The sequence below is a fragment of the Platalea leucorodia genome (assembly GCF_965183815.1).
Source record: "Platalea leucorodia genome assembly, chromosome: 9".
Lineage (NCBI taxonomy): Eukaryota > Metazoa > Chordata > Aves > Pelecaniformes > Threskiornithidae > Platalea > Platalea leucorodia.
In genome coordinates this window covers 3,090,130-3,109,669 of record NC_138831.1, presented here as the reverse complement: position 1 = coordinate 3,109,669, position 19,540 = coordinate 3,090,130, and the positions used below count along the sequence as shown (strand labels likewise).

General features: G+C 48.4%; 2 protein-coding genes across 6 annotated transcripts in view; both read left to right on the top strand.

Annotated features, from left to right (window-relative positions):
• Positions 1 to 1,483, top strand: part of PODXL2 (podocalyxin like 2) — a gene marked incomplete at both ends in the record, with an annotated part of 29,643 nt that extends 28,160 nt beyond the window's left edge. The window contains 2 exons of the mRNA XM_082321516.1: positions 757 to 936; positions 1,274 to 1,483. Coding sequence (XP_082177642.1) covers positions 757 to 936; positions 1,274 to 1,483 — 390 coding nt within the window. The remainder of the gene's footprint in view (positions 1 to 756; positions 937 to 1,273) is intronic.
• A 4,840-nt stretch (positions 1,484 to 6,323) lies between these two features.
• Positions 6,324 to 19,540, top strand: part of ABTB1 (ankyrin repeat and BTB domain containing 1) — a 28,521-nt gene continuing 15,304 nt past the window's right edge. The window contains exons 1-8 of one of the 5 annotated variants that reach the window (XM_082322166.1): positions 6,325 to 6,521; positions 7,212 to 7,379; positions 8,416 to 8,478; positions 9,596 to 9,651; positions 10,664 to 10,808; positions 12,754 to 12,913; positions 13,824 to 13,869; positions 14,887 to 15,003. In XM_082322166.1, the coding sequence (XP_082178292.1) occupies positions 10,774 to 10,808; positions 12,754 to 12,913; positions 13,824 to 13,869; positions 14,887 to 15,003 (358 nt within the window). In that variant the 5' untranslated portion in view covers positions 6,325 to 6,521; positions 7,212 to 7,379; positions 8,416 to 8,478; positions 9,596 to 9,651; positions 10,664 to 10,773. Of the gene's footprint in view, positions 7,380 to 7,402; positions 8,091 to 8,415; positions 8,479 to 9,595; positions 9,652 to 10,663; positions 10,809 to 12,753; positions 12,914 to 13,823; positions 13,870 to 14,886; positions 15,004 to 19,540 lie in introns of those variants that run through there. The other 4 variants (XM_082322165.1, XM_082322162.1, XM_082322164.1 and 1 more) reach the window with 4 other exon arrangements.

Below are 19,540 nucleotides of genomic sequence, written 5' to 3'. Positions count from 1 at the left end.
TCTTGGTGCAAGGTTTGACTTCTTTGTGCAACTGTGACCCTATGTTAACGTGCAGCCTCGCTACCTGCCTCCAACTCTCCGGCTCTATCAGTAATGAAACACTACTCATTGCACTGACCTTGCGCTAGCACAAGCTTGGAAGGAGGAGGGAGGATATTCTCTTACACCCGTCATACTTACTATTGAATTGATATGTAACCTGTTTGAAATCTGCCAAGTCACTGGGACCGATGCTGGGCTTTGTTGGCTGACAGCCACTGGGGCCCATTTCTAGGGAAGCTGTTCCTAAGCTTTTTGCATCAGCAGGCAGCTGTCCACTTTCAAGATCTCAGACCACTATTCCCTCTTAGGACCAGAGCTTTAACAGAAACCTATTTATTATGGTTACATTTACTGTCAAATGGCCACCTCAGCACCCATCAGTGGTCCATACTTTGTCTTGGGAACTCTTAATCTTGGGCAGTTTCTCCCATGAAAGCCTCCTTGTCTTGCACATAGGTGTGATACTGGTGCAGGCGATCAAGATAAGATTGTGCCTACTGTCATTTGCTGACGTGTCAGCTTTCATGGAAGATGGTGTTAATTTAGTTATGTGCCTTCTAGTCATGTAAGACAGTGTGCATCCTGATTCCCCAGCCCTGGCTTTTAGTTCCTTTGCCCACAGTGATGGTCCCATACTTGGACCCTGGAAAGCTTGAACCCGATCCCACCTGACTGCAGGCCAGGGGATTTAGTGTACCCCTTCCTTCCTTCCAGATTGGCATCCAGAACTACTCGACCACCACAAGCTGCCAGTCGCACCCCAACCAGACACGCAGTGATTATGGGAAACTCTTTGTGGTACTGGTGATCATCGGCTCCATCTGTGCCATCATCATTGTATTGGGGCTCATATACAACTGCTGGCAGAGACGCCTGCCCAAGATGAAGAACATGGTGAGCACTGGATGGGCGGAGAAGGTGGCTAGACTCTTAGCCCTTGGGATGGAGGGGATTGGAAAGTTAAGAGGGAGATTGTTTTCCCCTGTCCACTTACTGGACGTAGCTGGATACATTGCTGGAGCAGCAGGGGAGCCCATTCAGGCATAAGAGAGGTGCAAACCTGTCTCTTGCTGTGCTCAGGACAGCTCGTTACCGCTGCAAGGGCTGGGCTAGGATTAAATTTACCTTTTCCCACTGACCCTGCAAAGTCCTCGGTGACCCTTATAGCCTGGTCTGATTGTGCTTCTCAGCAGCATTAAGACCTGTCCTCCTTTGTCTCCGTTTTTTGCAGTCGCACGGCGAGGAGCTGCGCTTTGTTGAGAACGGCTGCCATGACAACCCCACCTTGGATGTGGCCAGTGACAGCCAGTCGGAAATGCAGGAGAAGAAGCCAAGCGTGAACGGTGGAAACACCATCAATGGCCCCGACAGCTGGGATGTCCTGATCAATAAGCAGGCGAGCGAGGATGTGGATGTGTTTGAGGAAGACACGCATCTTTAGAAAAAGAAGGGAGGGAACCACCCCCTTAAATGCATTTGTCTCTCTCCTGTCTTGACTGATGGACCATGGGATCAGGTGGCTTCTAGGAACTTCTTAAAGGCTTGGGACAGGTCAAGTCTTTGGGCAAGTTTTCCCGATAGAATTCCTGAGCCTGCGTCTGAGGCTTAGAGCCAGGAGGATCACTGAACAGAGGGAAGCGGGAGGGGTGGGTGTGTAGGTCTCTGTGTGTATTCCTATCAGTAGCACCAATGCTTTCATCACCTTTAAACGCACTTACTGTAGCTCTCTGGTAGTGGCTGAGAGTGGCTGGTCTTGAGAAGCAAGGCAGTGGGGCTACATCTGCCACCAAGAGTCCTGCTTTTGGGAGTAAATTCACTTTGGGAGTCCGGCTGGAGCTACGGCAGCCAGATCCTGACCTTGAGATCATGTCCAGTCCCTGCAGGTGCAGTAAAACCTGTGCATTCTGGATGGAGGGGAGCCAAGACTCAGTGTCCTGGGCAGAGTTTGTGTTCCAGGTGTGAAAAGAGGTTTGTTTTTTTTTTTTTTACATGCTCTAGCATTCAGCTGCTAATTAGATGGGCTGATGTTTACATCTGGGGAAGACATCCCTCTGTCATCTCATTTCCCCCCTCACACCACAAACAGCTCCACTCCCTTTTTCAGCTCCACAGCTCCAAGCCGAGTTTGCAAAGTGTGAGCACTTTACCCTTGCTTGACCCATTGCAGAGAATTCAGTGCCATGGTGCAGCATCTTAGCTGGAAATTTGCTTTAGGTTGGAGAGTTGCTCAAAAAGGACATTTACCCACCTCTTTCGCACAACAGCCTGTGAAATCAGCAGCAAAGTATCCCTTAAGTCTCAGTTTTAGACTGGCAGGCCTTCCCCACTCCTGTTTTCCAGGATAGTTTGGTTTCAGTTGGTCTTTTTGAGGTAAATGTAAAGACTATGTGAGACTTTTTAAACAGGGAGAAAAGTAAAAACTCAGAAACATAATTTTCTCGTCCTTTTATTTCCTTTTCAGCATCCTGCCCCGAGTGGGGGGAAGTGTTTATGTCCCATAGGTGTAAATCGGGGTAACATCTTTAAAATCACTGCACTGAAGCAAGCGTAAAAACCAGTTCAGATGAGAGTCAGATACGAGTTCCCCAATGAACGTATCTCAGGCATGCCTCAGGCAACTTTGAGGCTCCAGCTCCCTGAAGAGGTGTGATAAAAGGCACGTGAATATGCATAATTGTTCTCTGAGCCCTGCTTAAACCGAGACTCAGAACTACTGCCAAGCCTGAAATCCCAGAACATTTGTTTCCTCTGTCATCGAGGGATTGAGGGACTTGCTTCGGTCAGAGGCAACAGTTGTCCTCTCTGTTACGGTGATCTGCGTGCGTGCTTACTGCAAGATGCAGCTTCGCGTTTGGCCTTTAAGGGACCCTTTTATACAGAAAGACTCCAGATATGCAGCCTGATGCCGAGCCTGTAAATCTATCCCTGTATGTATAGATATTTTTAGCATGTTCCTGCCTGATGTGAGTGCCTATAGTCAAGGTACAAGAGTCCGTTGGTTCATTTTGCATAGCGCTTTGCATACAAACTGAATCACAGGTCACCTCGATGTAGGACCACGTTGATATCGGTCTATTAGGGATTCAGGAAAGGTGATAGCCTTTGGTTTCCTATCCAGATTCCAGTTTTCAGTGTTTTTTATCCTGCCTCCATACCTTTCCCCGTGTTAAGTAGGAGACAGTGACCGTCAGCTCCATTTGTATCTTGTTGGTAGGGTTGCAGAGATGCTCAGAGGAGTCCCCTCTCCTGCCCCAGCAGTTGGTAGTGGGGGACAGTCCGTGTACGTGGACTGCCACTGTGGCTCTTCTCCCACCCCCCCGTGACGATGGCTCCTGCTGAGTTTGATGGGTCTGTGCAGTGAAACTGCACACGTTCAGTGGCTGTGTTGATGGCACTTTGGGACTCACGGGATTAAATGCAAGTTGTTGTTCTGGTGAGTAAATTAAAGCATGAAGTTAAAAATTGAGTTTGTATAGCACTTAGCATAACGGGGCCTGGCTTGGCCGGGGCCTTTAGGCAGTTTCACCATATAAATGTTTATAAGTCCAATAATCCTCATTAAATATGTTTTTAATGCCCCATGGCTATTAAAGAGATAGTGCCACCAATCAGATGTGAATCAGTTCACCCACAAAACACTTCCTTGCTGCACTTCATTGCTAGGAGCTGCTTCGCTGCCCTGTTTTCTGTCCGCTTCACTAATTCAGAGAAAGAACAAGGTGCTGATAAAGCAACGCTTCTGGCTGGGCTCAGCACCTGCCGATCTAATGTAAAGTTTTCAAACTTTAAAGAAACCGAGGGGGCTATGCAGGCTTGTTAATAAGCTAGCAAGTTCTCTTGATTTGTTCTTCTGGCTTCTTGTGGCCTGAAGGTTTTCCAGAAACTGTAGAGCTCTCTTCTGTGTCTGGAGCATCCAGGCGATCTTGAGACTGTCTAAAGGTGGCTGTCACGAGGCTGACAACAATTTTGTGCTGTCTCTGACAGGGTGCACCTGGCTGTATGATCTCGGTTTAGCTCCAGGAATCTACTGGTTAATAGCATTTCACTTTAGTCTGGTAATACTTTTTATACCTTTGCCATTTGTTCTTGCTCCGTATCATTTTTTTGCACTAGGCTGATCTTGTTAAGTCGATTGCACTGTTGTCCCTCTCCCGCCAGCCTTGCAGAGACGGGTCATCTCCGGGGACCCGCGGGCTGGGGACTACTGTAGAGAGGCTGTTGGTAGCCCACTTACTCTGGTCAGTGCTTGGGTTTCCAGCTCTGCACAAGGAGGATTTAAAGAGGAAGAGAAACTTTGTCTTAGCATTTGTAACAGGAAGCTTTTCTATCACCTTAATGTAGTTAAACTTCTTTTTAACAAAAACTGTCAAAGCTGGACTTCTCAGAGCGGTGTGCCAGGCGACAGAGCAGATGCAGGAGACAAAGCGATTCCTGGAAAACTCTTTTTGACCTACCCGGACTTTGCCGTAGTCCCATCTGCCAAACGTTTGATCGCACTGACACCTGGTGGCTGCCGGGATTTAGAGATAAAAAGTGAAGAGGAAAAAAACTAAAGGACTTTTTTCCCCCTCTCTTAGCTCTGGGTATTTGTTTCCTGTGACTTGCCTAGGACAGTCCCCAGCTTTATTCACGAGGGGCTGCTGGACTCGCCTGTGAGCAGAGGGGCTCATAGCAGGAACGTAAGGGATGGTTTGTGTGAGGACTTCTCTGTCTGCAAAGCAATGAGATGGGACATTCCCTGGAGTCACCGGTCTAGAGGCCCTGGGTAGCAAAACAGGGTCTCGGCTCCATCTCCCTGCTTTCTCCTCCGCTTGCCCCCTCTCCTCCTGGGGAGCACAGCCAGAAAGCAGAGGCTCTGGCTTGAAATGGAGGTGGTTCTTCAGAGAGAGCATCAGGCGCCGGTGTGAGGAGCTCCGTGCCCCGGGGAACGCTGGCGATGGCATTGGCTGGATGCACGGCCAAGATCAGAGTGGCTCTCCATCTCTGTGGGACGGTGGCCAGATGCGGTCTGGGATGGCCAAGCTGCAGATTACTCCCAGATGTTACCCAGATGGCTAGAACAGCGCCTGTGATGTGGACGCCAACCCGTGCTGGGACTTTGCGTCCTGCAGACCACCTCGTGGTACGTAGGGTGTAAAGAAACAATGAGAAGCGACCTGGTAGCTGTGCTGCGGGGTGTGTAATGCAGGTTGAGAATACAGTTCAAGATACCCCCTTACGGATCCCTCCGGGCAAAGGATGCGGTGTGAAATGGAGGTACAGCATCGTATGGATTATTGCAGTGTGACCTTGGAGCATCGCAGCAGGATCCCGCTGTTCCCGTCCACCTTCGCAGCCACGCAGGAGCACCTCTCCCCTTCGCCGAGGGTTTGGGGCAGCTCGAGCACAGACAGCAAGCGCCTTCCTCCATGCTGGCTCACGAGAGCCTCGTGGGCTCATCTCTGCTGACAGCCGGGCTCCCAGCCCCTCTTCTCAGCACCCTCGTTCCTGCTGGACCTCAGCTGTCTGCCAGCCCTGGCCACTGCTCGGCATTGCTGCCGGAGAACACTTAGAAACACTCGTGTCTGGCCCTGGAAGCGACAGGGTTGTGGTTTTGTTTTCTTTGCAATAAAACGCACCTCCCGGGTGTCTGAACACTGACCCGAGCCGAGTCCTGTGCGTGGTCGCCTCTGCCTGAACTCGCCTCTGCCGCCCCGTTAACGGGGGCTGGCTGGGGTCCCTCTGCGGGGGCGGGGGGCGGCCAGCGGCCAGCCTCGCCCCGCGCCCCACAGCGCGCTGCAGCAGCCCTGAGCCCTGCCGGGGCTGTGGGAAGCTGGCTCCCCCCGTGGGGTGACAGTCCGGTCCCGTGGGGTCCCCCAGGACCAGCCCAGGACCCCCATTCCCTGCTGGGGCATTCCCCTGTCCCCGAGCAGAGCCCTCGCATGCGTGCACACCCCCGTGCCCCCACCAGCTCCCCCCATCCCACGCCTGCTCCAGCGCTGGACCCCACGCCCGTGGTCCAGAGCCCTCCGTGTGCTCCAGGACAACCTCCCCCCCGCCCTGCTTCTGGATCAGGTCCCCCAAGGAGCGTTCCAGAGCGGCCCTCGTCCTTGTTCCAGACCAGGCCCCCCCGGCACCCCTTTCCCGTGGCCGGGGCTGCCGCACCCCCGGCCCACGCGTGTCCCGGCCCGCCCCGGGCGGTGCTTGCTCCTCCAGCCCGCATGGGGGCGCTGCGCCTGGCGGCTCGAGTTCAGGCCGGCGGCGGGGCCGCCCCGCTGCCGCCGCCCCGCCCCTCCCGCCGCCGTGTTTACATCCGCCGCCGCTTCCGTCCCGCCGCCGCTGCCCCTCGGCCCCTTCCCCCGGCCCGGCCCGGCCCGGCCCCTTGCGGCCTCCCTCCGCTCTCCGCGTCAATGCGGCGCCGCCGCCCCGCGGCCTGCCCCGGCCATGGACACCAGCGACCTGTTCACCAGCTGCAAGAAGGGGGACGTGAGCCGCGTCCGGTGAGCCGGGCCGGGGCGGGGAGCGGGGGGCAGCTCCCGGCCTCCCCCCCGCCTCAGCCGCTGCCTTCAACCGCTGTAACCAGCCGGGGGAAGCGGGGCCGGGCCGCGTTACGGTCTTGCGGCCGCCCCGGGGGTCGTAGTTACCAGAGGCCCGGCCCGGCCTGCCCCGGGCCGCTCAGGCAGCGGCCTCCGGCAGCCTGGGGCCTCTGCAGGGCAGCGGCGGTGCCGGGAGACAGCTGGGGTGTGAAAAGGAGAGCTGCTTTCTCTGCAAACAAACGCGCCCGGCCCTTCCCCCAAGGGAGCTGGACGTGCGCTGAGCCTTTGCTAGCGTTCTTAGGCTTGCGCGAGGTCTGCCTGTTTTCTTAAAATTCAGGCACCTGAGTGTCAGGCGGTTATCGCGTGCTTGGCTGGTATGAACGCTGTCTGTGGCAAATGTCCTTGCAGAAGTCTCTTCTCAGCAGCTGCTCATTTTCTACTGTTGGAAATTGTATTTGCGTTGGTAGGAAGCTAGATCCCTGGAAAGTAATCATCGTGGAAATATTTAGCTGCCTTGTGCTGTAGACTGCGGTGGTATCTCTGAGAAATGCCGGGCTGCTTAATTTCAGGTCAACTCTCCTTGCTTATATGGAAGCAGCGTGGCTTAGCTGCAGCGATTTCAGATCAGGAGGCAGACGGGGTTGTTGTCTGCAGGGTGAACGGATGTTGTAATCGAAAAGCCCGGCGTTTCCAACAGACTCCTCTGCTGCATCTCATGGCCTGAGTCTAAGAACGCTCTTCACCTCCTGATCCTGCTTGATTCTTTCAGCTCCCAACGTGTGGATCTTCCCAGATAATCAGAAGGAGCCTCTCTCTTTCAAGGTGCTCGCTAACGAAGGATGAATAGGCAGATAGATGAGGTCTGGGGAACATTGTTATTGGTTGTGTATTTGTGCTGGATTAATTCATTGCAAACAGTAAATTGCAGGTTCACTATAGAAGGAAGGGCCGTGCAGGTGGCTGTGCAGAGGTTTAAGATGACAAGCATAGAAGCCATAGTGGAGAAATGATCGGTCTGGGAATGCTGTCAAAGCAGAGGGGACAAATCAGCCATATGGGGCTGAGTAGAAAGGAGCTGAGTTGCTTGGGATTTCGAAGGTGGTCAGGGGAACCTGAAGTTTGAGACTGATGGAGGGAGTGAAAGTGGGGACTGATGTGGTGGATGAGAAAAAAAAAAAACCCTTGAGAATCTTTGTGAAGGCTGAGAGGGGACTTTTACTTGTGGTTGGGAGAGATGGTTGTTGCAGTAGTTGAGGACAGGCTATAACAAGAGCCAGGCTGTGTAGGAGATTTGTGTGCAAGGCAAAGGCTGGCTTCTAGAGCTGCCAAAGAGGGAGCGTTGGCAGCATTTGATATAGCCTAAATGTGCAGGACAAGGAAGTGGCAGGAATTAAGAGCAGTCTGGAGTGACACTGATGTTGTTACTCGTGGCAAGAAAAGCCGCAAGCAGGATGGGCGTCCAGCCTTGGCCTTGTAAACTTGGCGACTTATTTGTAAGCAGCCAGGCTGTGAGCATTGTTGGAGAATGCGAAGGTACTGCTGAAGCCCTCAGGCTTCTTTTGTGATTGCTGCCCTGTTAGGGGTCAGCAGGAGGTGGGTTTGATTCCCCTCTTTCCCCATGTGCACCACTTAAGATTGAAGGGAGCTGCCGAGCCAGCTGCAGAATGCCGTTCTTTGGGTTGAGGATTTGACTGATGCCCCTTCAGCCACAGCTGACAGCTCCCCGAGTCGAATGCAAGATCTTGTCATACCTTTGGAAGTTACTGTATAAACTCAAAGTTGCATCTTTTGAAAGAGGAGAATGTGACTGAGTGAGTAGCTGCATGAAGTTATAACTTCGCTCTCCCTTTTCTTCCAGATACCTTCTTGAACAGCGAGATGTGGAAATTAATGTCCGTGATAAATGGGACAGTACACCTCTGTGAGTCCTGCAGCCTAGAGCGCTGGCTGGGCGGGAGGGGAAGGCTTTCAGAGCTCTTTTGCTCTCTCTGCATCAGCAGCTAACAGCGCTGTTACAAAACGTCCCAGGTTCTGCTTTTTGAGAGATTTGGCTGTGTATTTCTGCTTCTCTTCTCTGTGGGTGCTGTGCTAAATATGTCTTTGTCTGCCCGTCTGACTGACGCTTGCTGTAGTAGTGCTCAGTAGGGTGGCTAATTTTGTGGCCAAATTACCTGGATTAAGCAGTCCTTTCTTGGCCTTGTTAGGTTTTTTCCCCCCTCAAAGTCTAAGGCATTCTAGCATGTCTTTTCAGGTGAAGGCTTGGCTTGGTGAAATGCAAAGTGACCGTGGGATCACAGTCTGACCGGCAAGGCTGTGAACGTGCAGTAGGAAGTGAGGAATCCCCATGCTGGTGCTGAGGAGGGTGGCGTGAGCTTTTTACCTCCCCACATGCCAATTCCAAAGTGCATTTAGACATCTGCAGTATATTTAGAGTACGGAATAACTCCCCAAAGTAAAGGTAGACTAACATTTGCCTGCTGCAATGCACGTTACAGGATTCTCCTAGTTTGTAGGACAATTTGAGGTCCTTGTAAAAGAGAATCATGAAAGGCATAGATTATGAAAGAGAAAATGAAACTCATCCTAAGTAGGACTTTGAGGGGTGGATTTGCTGTACCTCCAGCGTGGGTGCCGGTCCCTCGTTATCGTAGCGTGCAGCAGTCGGACTGGCAACAGAAGGAGCAAGGAGTGTTTCTGAGATTTCAGTAGAATTGCTCAGTACCCGTGAAATGACCTCCATTAAAAGGAGGATGGATTTGGCAGCTGGTGGTGCAACAGAAGATGCTGAACCCAGACTGGCACCTTGAGATCTCCTTGCAGGACAGAGTGCCTAGGAGTGCTGGGAACAGACCCTGCTTACTCTGCTGCTGGGGTTAGGCTTCTGTGCTATTCGGTAGCGATTCCTCACTCTGATGAGGAGTCATCTTCTAAGCTTATCAGGGGTGGCTCAGTGCTGAGGTCTGCATGCTGCTGTGTGCCCGAACACTGAATTTTGCTTCTTACTGTATCTCTAATTTTCTTTCTCTTGTTATTGTCAGGTATTATGCTTGCCTCTGTGGACATGAGGAGCTTGTACGCTATCTTCTAGCCAATGGTGAGCAAAAGTGTCCTGGTTATGGGTGCAATATCTTTCTCCATACTGGTCCGTAGGGATTGTATATCCTTCTAGCTGTCCCTTGTGGAAACTTCTGTTACAACCAGTTGGCGATCTCGGGCTGCAGTGGGAGCCCTGGACACACTTTCGCGGTCCCTTTTGCAGGCCATTTGCTGCTTGAATTTGCTACGGGGAAGCTTTCTGTGATGGCTCAAGGCAGCATGACTTTCTGAAATCAGTGCTGATGTTTTGTGAGGGTGCATTGCTGTTGGGAGCATGCTGATGTAAGAATTGTACTTCATCTGAAGAACTGTCTGTGTCAAACTTTCTTGTACTCTTCTGATAGCCTTGCTTTGTAAACAGGTCTTAAAGATGAAATGCAAGGGCTTTTACTAACCTCAAACAAAGCAAGACAAACTCTCCAGGCAAAGTGCCTGTCCATTTGGTTCCCACCACCCAAATTCCCTTAGGTAGTGGTGATGTTCTCTGTGCTGGCAGAGGAATCGGAGTGCAGAGTCAGAGCTCAAAATTTGTCTCTTCCACTGCATTCAGAGCATCTTAATCAACCACTTGTGTAATTCTAAAATAGCAAAATGTAAGTGCCTTCCAAATTTCTAACAGAGTCTAACGTAAAGAGGCATCTCTTGCCTTGCACAAGGCAGAAATGCTTTTTAGGAGGAGCTGTTAAAAGTCCAATAAGCAATCGTACTCTTTGTACGGTGAGGTTCTTCTTCCCAGAATGCTGCTGGAGCCGTGCTGAGAGGTGTATTACCGGGGTCAGTTTAAATGAGCCACGACTTCTTCAGAAAGGGATTTTGCTGTGGGAGAACAGCTTTAGGTTATATACATGTACGGGGAGCTTAGTTTTTTGTAAATATGCTCAGTAGCGTAGGGGATCACAGTGAAACATGTCACCAGCCAAAAGTCATACGCGTTTAGCAACCATTCGGGGACACTTGTTGGGGAAAGATGTGACTCTGCCTGCTGGCCTGTACCTGTGATCATTTTGCAGGAGCGAAATGTGAGGCAAACACTTTTGATGGGGAACGTTGTTTGTATGGAGCTCTGAGTGATGCCATCCGACGCCTGCTGAAGGAGTACAAACAGATCACAGCAAAGTGCATGAAGAGAGACTACTACGATGTCTTCCTACAGCGGTAAGCAGAGGAGGCAGCTCCGTGTGCAATGCATTCTGTCATCCTTCCTTAGCTGTTAACCTGGATATTCAAGCTCTCTGTTCAGGGCAGATTTGAAAGGCCCTATCAGTACCCTATCTCATTCCTGGGCATGTAGAGCTTCCTAAGGGATGTTCCTTTGTGCCTTAAGGGATGGCTTCCAGATATGTGTGCATTTAAAATATAGCCTCCAGTGCCTTAGGTACGGACTCCAGAGCCAACAGAAAGCTGGTCTTTATGATGCAGAAGCATTAGACTGTCATCCTTTACTGTCAAACCAAAATCAGATCACTAAAACCACATCAGGGATTTAGGAGATGTCAACTGAAATTAAGTTTCAGGCCTGAAGTGCTATAGCCTGCGAGCTGAGGTTTCCAGCAGTGGTAATAGCTGTCTCGTTTCTGAGATAGAGCACCTTGAAAAGCCTCAAACTGACTTACACGGACAGTGCTCAATTCTTTCTTTTTATTCATTAAAATGTGTTAATTTTAAGATGTTTCTGCAGGTTGCCTGTCACACCTTGTAGTCTTAGCCTAGAACTTGAGAACCCTAACTTCCTCTAGGAGTAGAGGAATAGTGTCAATCTTTTCTTCTTGCTGTTTTTTTACCCTGGTAGTTCTGATGTTATTACACAGACTTGTTTTTTTGTGTGGATTATGGGGGTTTTTTTTGTTCCCATTGGACTGACTTAAAAAAAAAAAAATGAACAAGGTTTCAGCATCTGTATCTTCAAAATTGGAGAGCAAATAAGTCCTAGAAAGGTCTGATATCTTCCCATGACTACAGAGTCCTAATTTCTGAAGCTGTGGGGAAAGAGGGGAGGAAGGAAACTCATTTATCTGAGTAAAATCACATTCTGCCTTTCAGGGAAGTATAATTTTGGAGGGTGATCTATCACTTCCCTGGTGAGTTTGTGGCTCAGGTGATGCAGCTGAGCACACATGAAAACTAAAATGTGCTGTTTTCCGCTTCTCATTCCAAACAGACCTTGTGTTAAAATTGAAACAAAGGGAAACAGTAGGGGGCAAAAAATAAACACCTAACTGCTTCTGTTTTGTTTTGGGCAAGACGCTAGTAGGAAGGATGTTCTAGTGGCAGGAGACAGAGATCAGCATTCAAGACCCTGCTCTGACACCACCTCCTTGTGTGACCCCACACCTTTCTGTGCACCAGTCCTGCTCTCTAGAAGGAGTATGATGCCTGATGTCTGCCTGATTTGACCTCTTGGGGATGTTTGTGAGAATATACATGCAAGGGGCGATGGACATTAGGAAACACCGGTGATGGTTGCCGTAAACTCTAGAAGTAGCAATCTTGGGTTTTTTCCTTTTAAAGAATGAGGGTATGGGCATGCAATCATAAACAAGGCTTCATTGCTGATGTGGTAATTGCCTGCATTTCATGCCCATAACATCCTTCCTTCTTCTGAGGATGGGTGACATCAAATCCTCTCCTATTTGCTGCATGGTTAAAGTGTGCGTGCTGACAGTGCCCAGAGAGCAGGAAAGTTGCACCTTACTTTGTAGTGGGGTAATTCTTTTTGAAAGTGTGTGCTTCTGTAGGGCTTTTTGTCATCTGACAATTTAAAAGCTGGATTAACCTTTAGAGATGTGTTTGGGGGCAACTAGTTCCTCTTTAAAAACTGTTCCCTGTGTTCAGCGGTTCACCTGAATCCAGAAGGCTTCATTCTCCAGCCTTCCTCTTGCACTAATGAAACTTCTTTGAGTCATTGGAGGGAGTGGGAGATCCCAGGCTAGTATGTGAAGTACCAGCCCCTGTGCTGGCCTTCGAACTGGGCAGGGAGAGACTGCGTTGTCCAGAGGCATTTGTTCATTTAGACCTAATTGTCCCATGTCCCCCACTAGCTTTATTCCATTCTCTCCTTTCTCATTCTGCAATGAATTTCCCCTCTCTTTGTTCCTCGCAGGTTGCTGGAGCAGGGTTACCAAAGCGACATCGTTTTCATTGTTCATGGCAAATCCTTCTGTGCCCACCGCTGCATTCTCAGTGCTCGCAGCGCCTACTTTGCGGAAATGTTTGAGACCAAATGGAAGGGAAAGAACATGATAGTGTTGAAGCATCCACTGGTGAGCAAGGCTGTGCTTCCAGCTCTTTCCTTTCTTTCCCTGTTTCAACTGGGTGAGAAAAGTGAGTAGGAAGGACAGTTTGAGGGTTAACTTCCACAGTGAATAGCTCCTGGAGCTCAGAATGAGCCTGGTCAAGGGGAGGGGCTTGTGGAGGCACCTTATGCAGCAAAATAGCATCTTATTTGGATAACAAAAGGCTGTAGACTGCGTACTTCCCCTTTGTTCCCTCTGTCGTGGGCTCAAACATATCTTAATTAATTGCAGTAGCAGGTAGCTGTTGCCATCTGCCAGCTGCATCGTGACTCCTCTGTGGGATGAGTTGAGTCTCTCTAATTCCTGGTGGCCAGGTGGTCTGTGGTGAAGACATCACCTCCGTAATTGGCACTAGTTGAGTCCCTTTTGTTACCTTCGCAGCAAGAACTAAATAGGCCATAAGTGCATTCCATCCATTAATCAGCAGTACTCTGGCGTACGTTTCTGTAGCTCGATTGTGGCTGTGCAAAACCTCTCGTGACAAACATACTTCCAGGTTCTCAGGACATGCTTAATGTCTCTCCTTTCTCTTTCCTCTCAAATTAAGAAGAGTCGGAAATGTTTGCAACCAGTGAATGACTGGATTTTACGGACCCTGTATTACAACCGTGTCTTTGGAGCACGTCCGTTAGTCCAGTCCTGTCCCCCTAGGCACACGGATTACTATCAGTTCATACATTTAAAGAGGTGTGTAAGCCAGGTGGAGTGGCAACGTTAGTTACACAAGGAGCAAGGAAATCGGGTGCAGTGTGTGAGTTGCTGTTTAAGTGGGGGTTTTTTTGACTTGTTCAGGATCAGGTTTGTATTCAGGCAAGTTTCAAGCTTGTTATTAAGTTCCTGGGAATTCTAAAGGTAACTTTCTCATGTTTTATTTTAGATTAATCCAGCAGCCTTTGGCTCTCTTCTGCAGTACCTATACACAGGTAAAGTACTTGCTGTCTAGTGTATGTATTCGTGGCTGGTGGGCAGCTGTCTGTGCCTCTGCTGTAGCACTGTTTTGGTGGCACAGGCTTGCAAACAGCCGTGTTTGGGTGCATGAGTCGCCAACACATCCTCTCTGCTAGCAGAACGGGAGAATGTGAGCAATCCCTCTCTCTTCCAAGCTGTTTGTACCTTTTGTCAGTTGTTGTCCTGCCAATAACTATACAGTCAATTAAAAAAAAGTCAGCTTGGCTTGATTGGTTGGATGGATGTGGAGAATGTATTTTTAGCTTAAGGAAGGTAAATCTGTCATCTGGGCTAACGGTCCCCTGAGCTGGTGAAAAGCCAGGTTCCCACGTACGACATTTCCAGTCTGGCAGACCTGAGCAGTGTGTGCCGAATGACTACTTTCTAATATTTTTTTTCTGGACAGAAGTTGATCCTAAACCTTCTATGAAAATGCCAAATGTTGTATTGTAGGCATGCTAACTGCTGAACTATTTTAGGCCAGGAGGTGGTGCCAGAAATTAACTTCATCTTCAAGGCTCTCCTTCCCCAGTCCAGCGTTTTCAGAAATGTTTCTCACCACGTTTTCAGTGGTGGTAAAAGATTCTGGGATGCCAGCTTGTGAGCCTAAAGTCTTTTCTCACCCTAAGCCAGATAGCCAGTGGTGGCAGTCACGCATGCTGCTGTTGTGCTGTTCTTTTGTTCTTTTCTGAGGGAATTAGACATCTTTTTTTATAAGCCTGTTCGCTCTTTGGCCTCTTGAATGAAGCTGTGAGGGTAGACACTGGAAGGTGGGAATGTGAATCAGATGCCAGACTGAGATCCATCGAAGTGGTGGGCAGTGGGGTACCGCGTCTTAGCTTCTTGGACTGAATTGTAACTGGATGCTGAGAAGTGAGGTGATGTGTCTAATTACTGAATTTCTGTGCCATCAAGTCTTCAATCCCTGATTTTGCCATTTTTACACCTAAGTGGTATGGGTTAAAAGAGCTGGCTGCATTTCTCCTTGGCAGGTCGTCTTGATATCGACGTAGAATACGTGAATGATTGCAAGAGGTTGGCCAAGCAGTGTCGGCTGCAGGACCTCATAGACGATTTGGAGACCAAATGTAAAAAAGTCTATGAATTCGGTAAGCATTTTACTTGCTGTTGTCTCTGCTGTGCCTTTGTGTCCTTTCAGGGAGAAAGAGGAAAGTGTGATGGTAGATGTTTCATGGTCCTCTTGGGGCTTCCAGAAAGTGATTCTGTTGTGGAATTCCCATCTTTGCATGATGGTTTTCAGTTGTGGGCTCTCTGGAGGGCAGCTGTAGCGGTTTCTGACACACGCACGTTTATCATTTATATTGAATGTTTTCATTATAGTAGAGCAGCCATGGCAGCAGGACTTTGCTGTGGTTGCCAGACATCCAGTGGAGCACTGTGGGGTATATTGAGAAGTGTCTTCCAGCAGAGAGCTTGTTTAAATCCCTGGGGAGATATAATATGTACAATTAAAAGTCCTTTTCTGCATTTATCTGACCCCTAACCAAAGTAAAACATTTGGTAATTGGCTCAAAACGAATGCAGAGATGTAACGTTTTTTTAAGAGCAGAGAAGTATTTCTGAATGCACATGTGTATTTATAACACACGTATGTGCCAAACCTTAAATGATGCAATCTTCTATTTAAGGGCTTTTTGTTATCCAAAGAGCTTGTGATCTAATCATGACATCAGCTTATTGCTCAAAAACCAACAGTTGGAGTTTATCATTCATCTCCTTAGTTCAAGTGAAAGGACACGTGAAGAAGAATCAAAACAGCACAAGCAGGGCAAAGCGGTGTTAGTCATTAAGCAAAAAAAAAAATTATATGGTAACAAAACCTTCAGGCTGAAAACATCTGATTCTCATTTCATGCTCTGAGTTAACTCCTTTACTTCAGTCAAGTCAATTTTGGTTTGAGAAGAGAATCTAGTCTGTAGCTTTTAGGTCAATAGCAGCATCTTTCTTGATCTGAGAGGTAAGCATGTAGCTATTCCACCTTTCCCTTTGAATCATGAGTTCTGATTATTCAGCCTCCTGAAGTTGCAGGGCTTAACAGAAAGAGGCAATACTTCTGGCTCAAGAAATTCCTCACCTGCAAATCCCATGGAAGATATTACCGTATGCATGTCTCCCCTTAGGCACGGGCAATTGTTTGTTGGTGGTAGGGTACTAGGTTACCACCGTACAGTTGTTCCTATGTAGATCAGCGTGGAAGTCCTTATAGCATGGAAACTGTATCATAAGTTTTACCTCAGCCATGTAAGCCCATATGTAAGCATGCATCTGAAGAGACGAGAAAGGCATTTCTTGGTTTCTTGCTGCAAGTAGTGTAAGATCATTTTGTGTATTAAATAAGTGGTGGAAAAGGGGAGTGGTGGTGAATACAATGACTAGAAAATAAAAACTGCTCAATCAGGTAACAGAATTATCTTGTGGCATCTTTTGATATCAGAGTAATCCAGTGAGGTGCTGGAGACCTTTCCTCTCCCCTGCCCCCTTTTTCCCTTTTCTTCTTGTTCTTTTTTCTCTCATGGTCTAGCTCAGACCCTAGAGGTGACCATTCTGCCTTGATACATCAAGTTAAAATCTCAGATTGTGGGAGGAAAAGAAGGTGGATAGTTTGCTAGCTGGCTGAAGCCATTGCATAGTATGTCATTGGCAACCTAAGGATCCTGAAGTCCAGTGGTTAAATACATGAACTGCAAAAACACTGACTTCTTGGTGGGGTTCAAAAATGGAAAATGGTGAAGCAACGTTTCAGGTTGGTTGGGAGTTTCAGATACAAGCTCCACTTGCAAACGTGATGATAAAACCTTCCTGGATGGGACCAGACAAATCATGTAATTTCTGGGTTCTTTGGGAGGGAACAGTTGTTCTTCATTTCTAAGGTCTGACAGAAGACATAATCCTTGGGTGGTGTAAAGCACTGATGGAAGTATTAGGCTTGATTTTATTTATGACAGGTTGGATTCAAGTGAATAGACAGAACTGCTGATAGATCTGTTAAATGTTTGTTTCTCATATCAGATCTCATGTGGAAGCCAGGAAAACTTGATTCTGCAGAAAATAATACATATAAGAATTACAGAAGTTAAAAATTGGGAAAGATCTTAGATCACATCATGTCTGGCACTTGACAAAGCATTGCTGTTCCCTGGAGTGCGTTAGGTATCTCCGCTCGTTCAAAGCGCTTTCTGTGGAATAGACAGCTGATTCAGGTCTGCAGAGCAGGGTCATGCCTTGCATCTGTGTTATAAAGTTGAAATGTGCCTAATAAAACAATGTGAACTCAAGCCTGTGCAGCTCCAGTGGATAATTGCAGTCTCTGCAATCTCATTATCTAGAGTTAAGCAGCATTTCAAAAGCACTTAGTATCTTGGCATGCACAGACAGTAGTTCAGGAAAACCCTGGAGAGGATGACCCAGCGCCTTCTGTTGCACCTCAGACAGACTTCAGTGGGAATGCTTGCATGTTTTCCCCCGCATGTATAGTGTGGCTGTAACAGGAAAAAACTGTTGCAGTGTTTGGAAGAGTTCAGACAGGGTTTGTTGAAATTAAGCCATAATCCTTCCTTTAGAACTGGAGGTATTTGAAAATAAATGCTCTGCAGTTATTCTACAAGTTTTAGGGCAAAAAGGTTGAGAGCAAGGTTTGTGATGCTTGCCTTCATAGTGGAGGCCCTGGAGGTACAGAATCCATGGTTATAGCTGGTCGTGGCATTGGGAGGAGGATGTGTAAGGTAGATATCTGAGTGTGGCATCATTTTGGAAAGGTTTGGGAGTTTGGTGGGCTTTTTTGTGGCTTTTATTTTTTTGTGGTGCATCAGCTCAATTGAAACAAAAGACTACAGCGAAGTATTGAGCAGTGGAAACAAAGGCAGCTGATGAATTGGTGGGTGACGTTCGGTGCTATACAGCTGGGCTAGACCAGGAAGAAAGACAAAATCCACCATTCTCAACCCTAGTTGGGTTTTTCCCTCCAGCTCCTCACATTGTTTATGTTGCTGTTTTCAGAAAACCCTTCATTCCTACTTCTTGCAAGAAGGTGATGGTCCCTGCTGCTTGCTTGTGGCCAACAGCTTATTCCGGTTCTGTCACTTTGATTTTTATTGTTTCTGTTAGGAGAGAGTTGCTTGTGATACCAAATGCTGTGCTCTTGGATTTGAGAGATGCAGTGTCTGAAATGCCTCATGATAGATGTGCTTCTCAGACAAATCACTGTTCTTTCATGTCACTGTGAAAGTGCACAGATGCTTTGTAGATCCCAAGAGAAGAACTCTTTCTCTTGACTACTGCTTAAAACTTGCTGGGTCCATTAGTGCTTACAGAGCCTGATTGATTTGGCGACTGTTGTAATAGGCACTACACAAATATAAATGATTCTCTCTTTGAGAAAATGCACTCCGTCTTGTTTGTGTTGGTGCCAGGTCTCCTCTTGGCTTATTTACCCTGGAAGTCATCTATCTGAAGGTACCGTTTAGTGCTGATAGAGCAGCCTGTCTCCTTGCTGGTGTAGCTCCGTGTGTAGCAATGAAGGTACCTGGCTGTCTTGTATTGGTAAATTATCCTTCCCTTTCCAGTATCTTTCTGGGATATTCGGCCTATTTGAGGTACAGTGGTGGCATATCTGAAGAGTGCAGCAGTACGGTGGAGGAGGGGGTGGAGAACTTGTTTTGTGGCACATCATCGTCTTGTTTCGCCCACGGCCCAATGGAGTCATCTGATGGAGCTCATGTAATGCTGTGCAAAATGTCAGGAAAAATGAGGTCTCAAGGTGGCGTGATTCACCTGCGAGGGGTTTTAATGCGGTGAATCACGCCTGTCAGAAATTCTTCTGAACACTTCAGCATGGGGCCACTTAACTCTTTTGTCTTGAGAGTTAGCTCTGTGTTTCTCTGGCTCCCAACAGCATCTCGAGCCCTCCTCGCCACAACTTTGCATTTTTCAGTGGTGCTCCGTGTTTTTTCACATGCTTCCCTTTATGCCAGGGGCTCTTGAATGTCTTAACATGCTCCAGTCCTCACCCCAAAGCATGCTGAGCTGAAAACAAACCTGGGGTAGTGAACTGAGGGAGGGAGGTGGCCAGAAAGAGGACAGGCTGCGATGGCAGCGGTACCGTCACACAATAGCTGGGCGTACTTTGGGCTGCCGCTCGTTTGAAGTTAAAGGGGTTGGCTTCAATGAGCTCCACAGCAACTTTGGTCGTAGCAAGACCGCAGAAGTGTGATGGCGTATTTTGCTTCCCCTTTATCAGGCTGCTTAACTGCGTAGGCTGGTAGGGCAAGGCAGGAAGATGCACTAGGTCTGAAAAAGGCAAATGAAGTTGCCGTCTCTGTGTGGTTTCTTTGATCTCTTTGGTGGTGGTAGCAATGCTGATTTAATGTTTGCAGACAACACGGGCACGCTTAGGAGTCCAGGTGTTTTGTGGGTCTTTGTGCTTTGGGGGTCTACAGGTAGAGTGTAGAGGACAGACTCAGGTGCACAGAACTTATTACCGAAAGAAGAATAAATCCCTTTGTTCCCTGGAGTGAACTCAGGATGGCACAGCTGAAATGGGACCCGTGAGAGCACGTGGCCAAGCAGAGAGGCATGGAAGCAGCTTTGTTTTAACTAAATACTCCCTGGCGTAGGCTTCACCTTAGG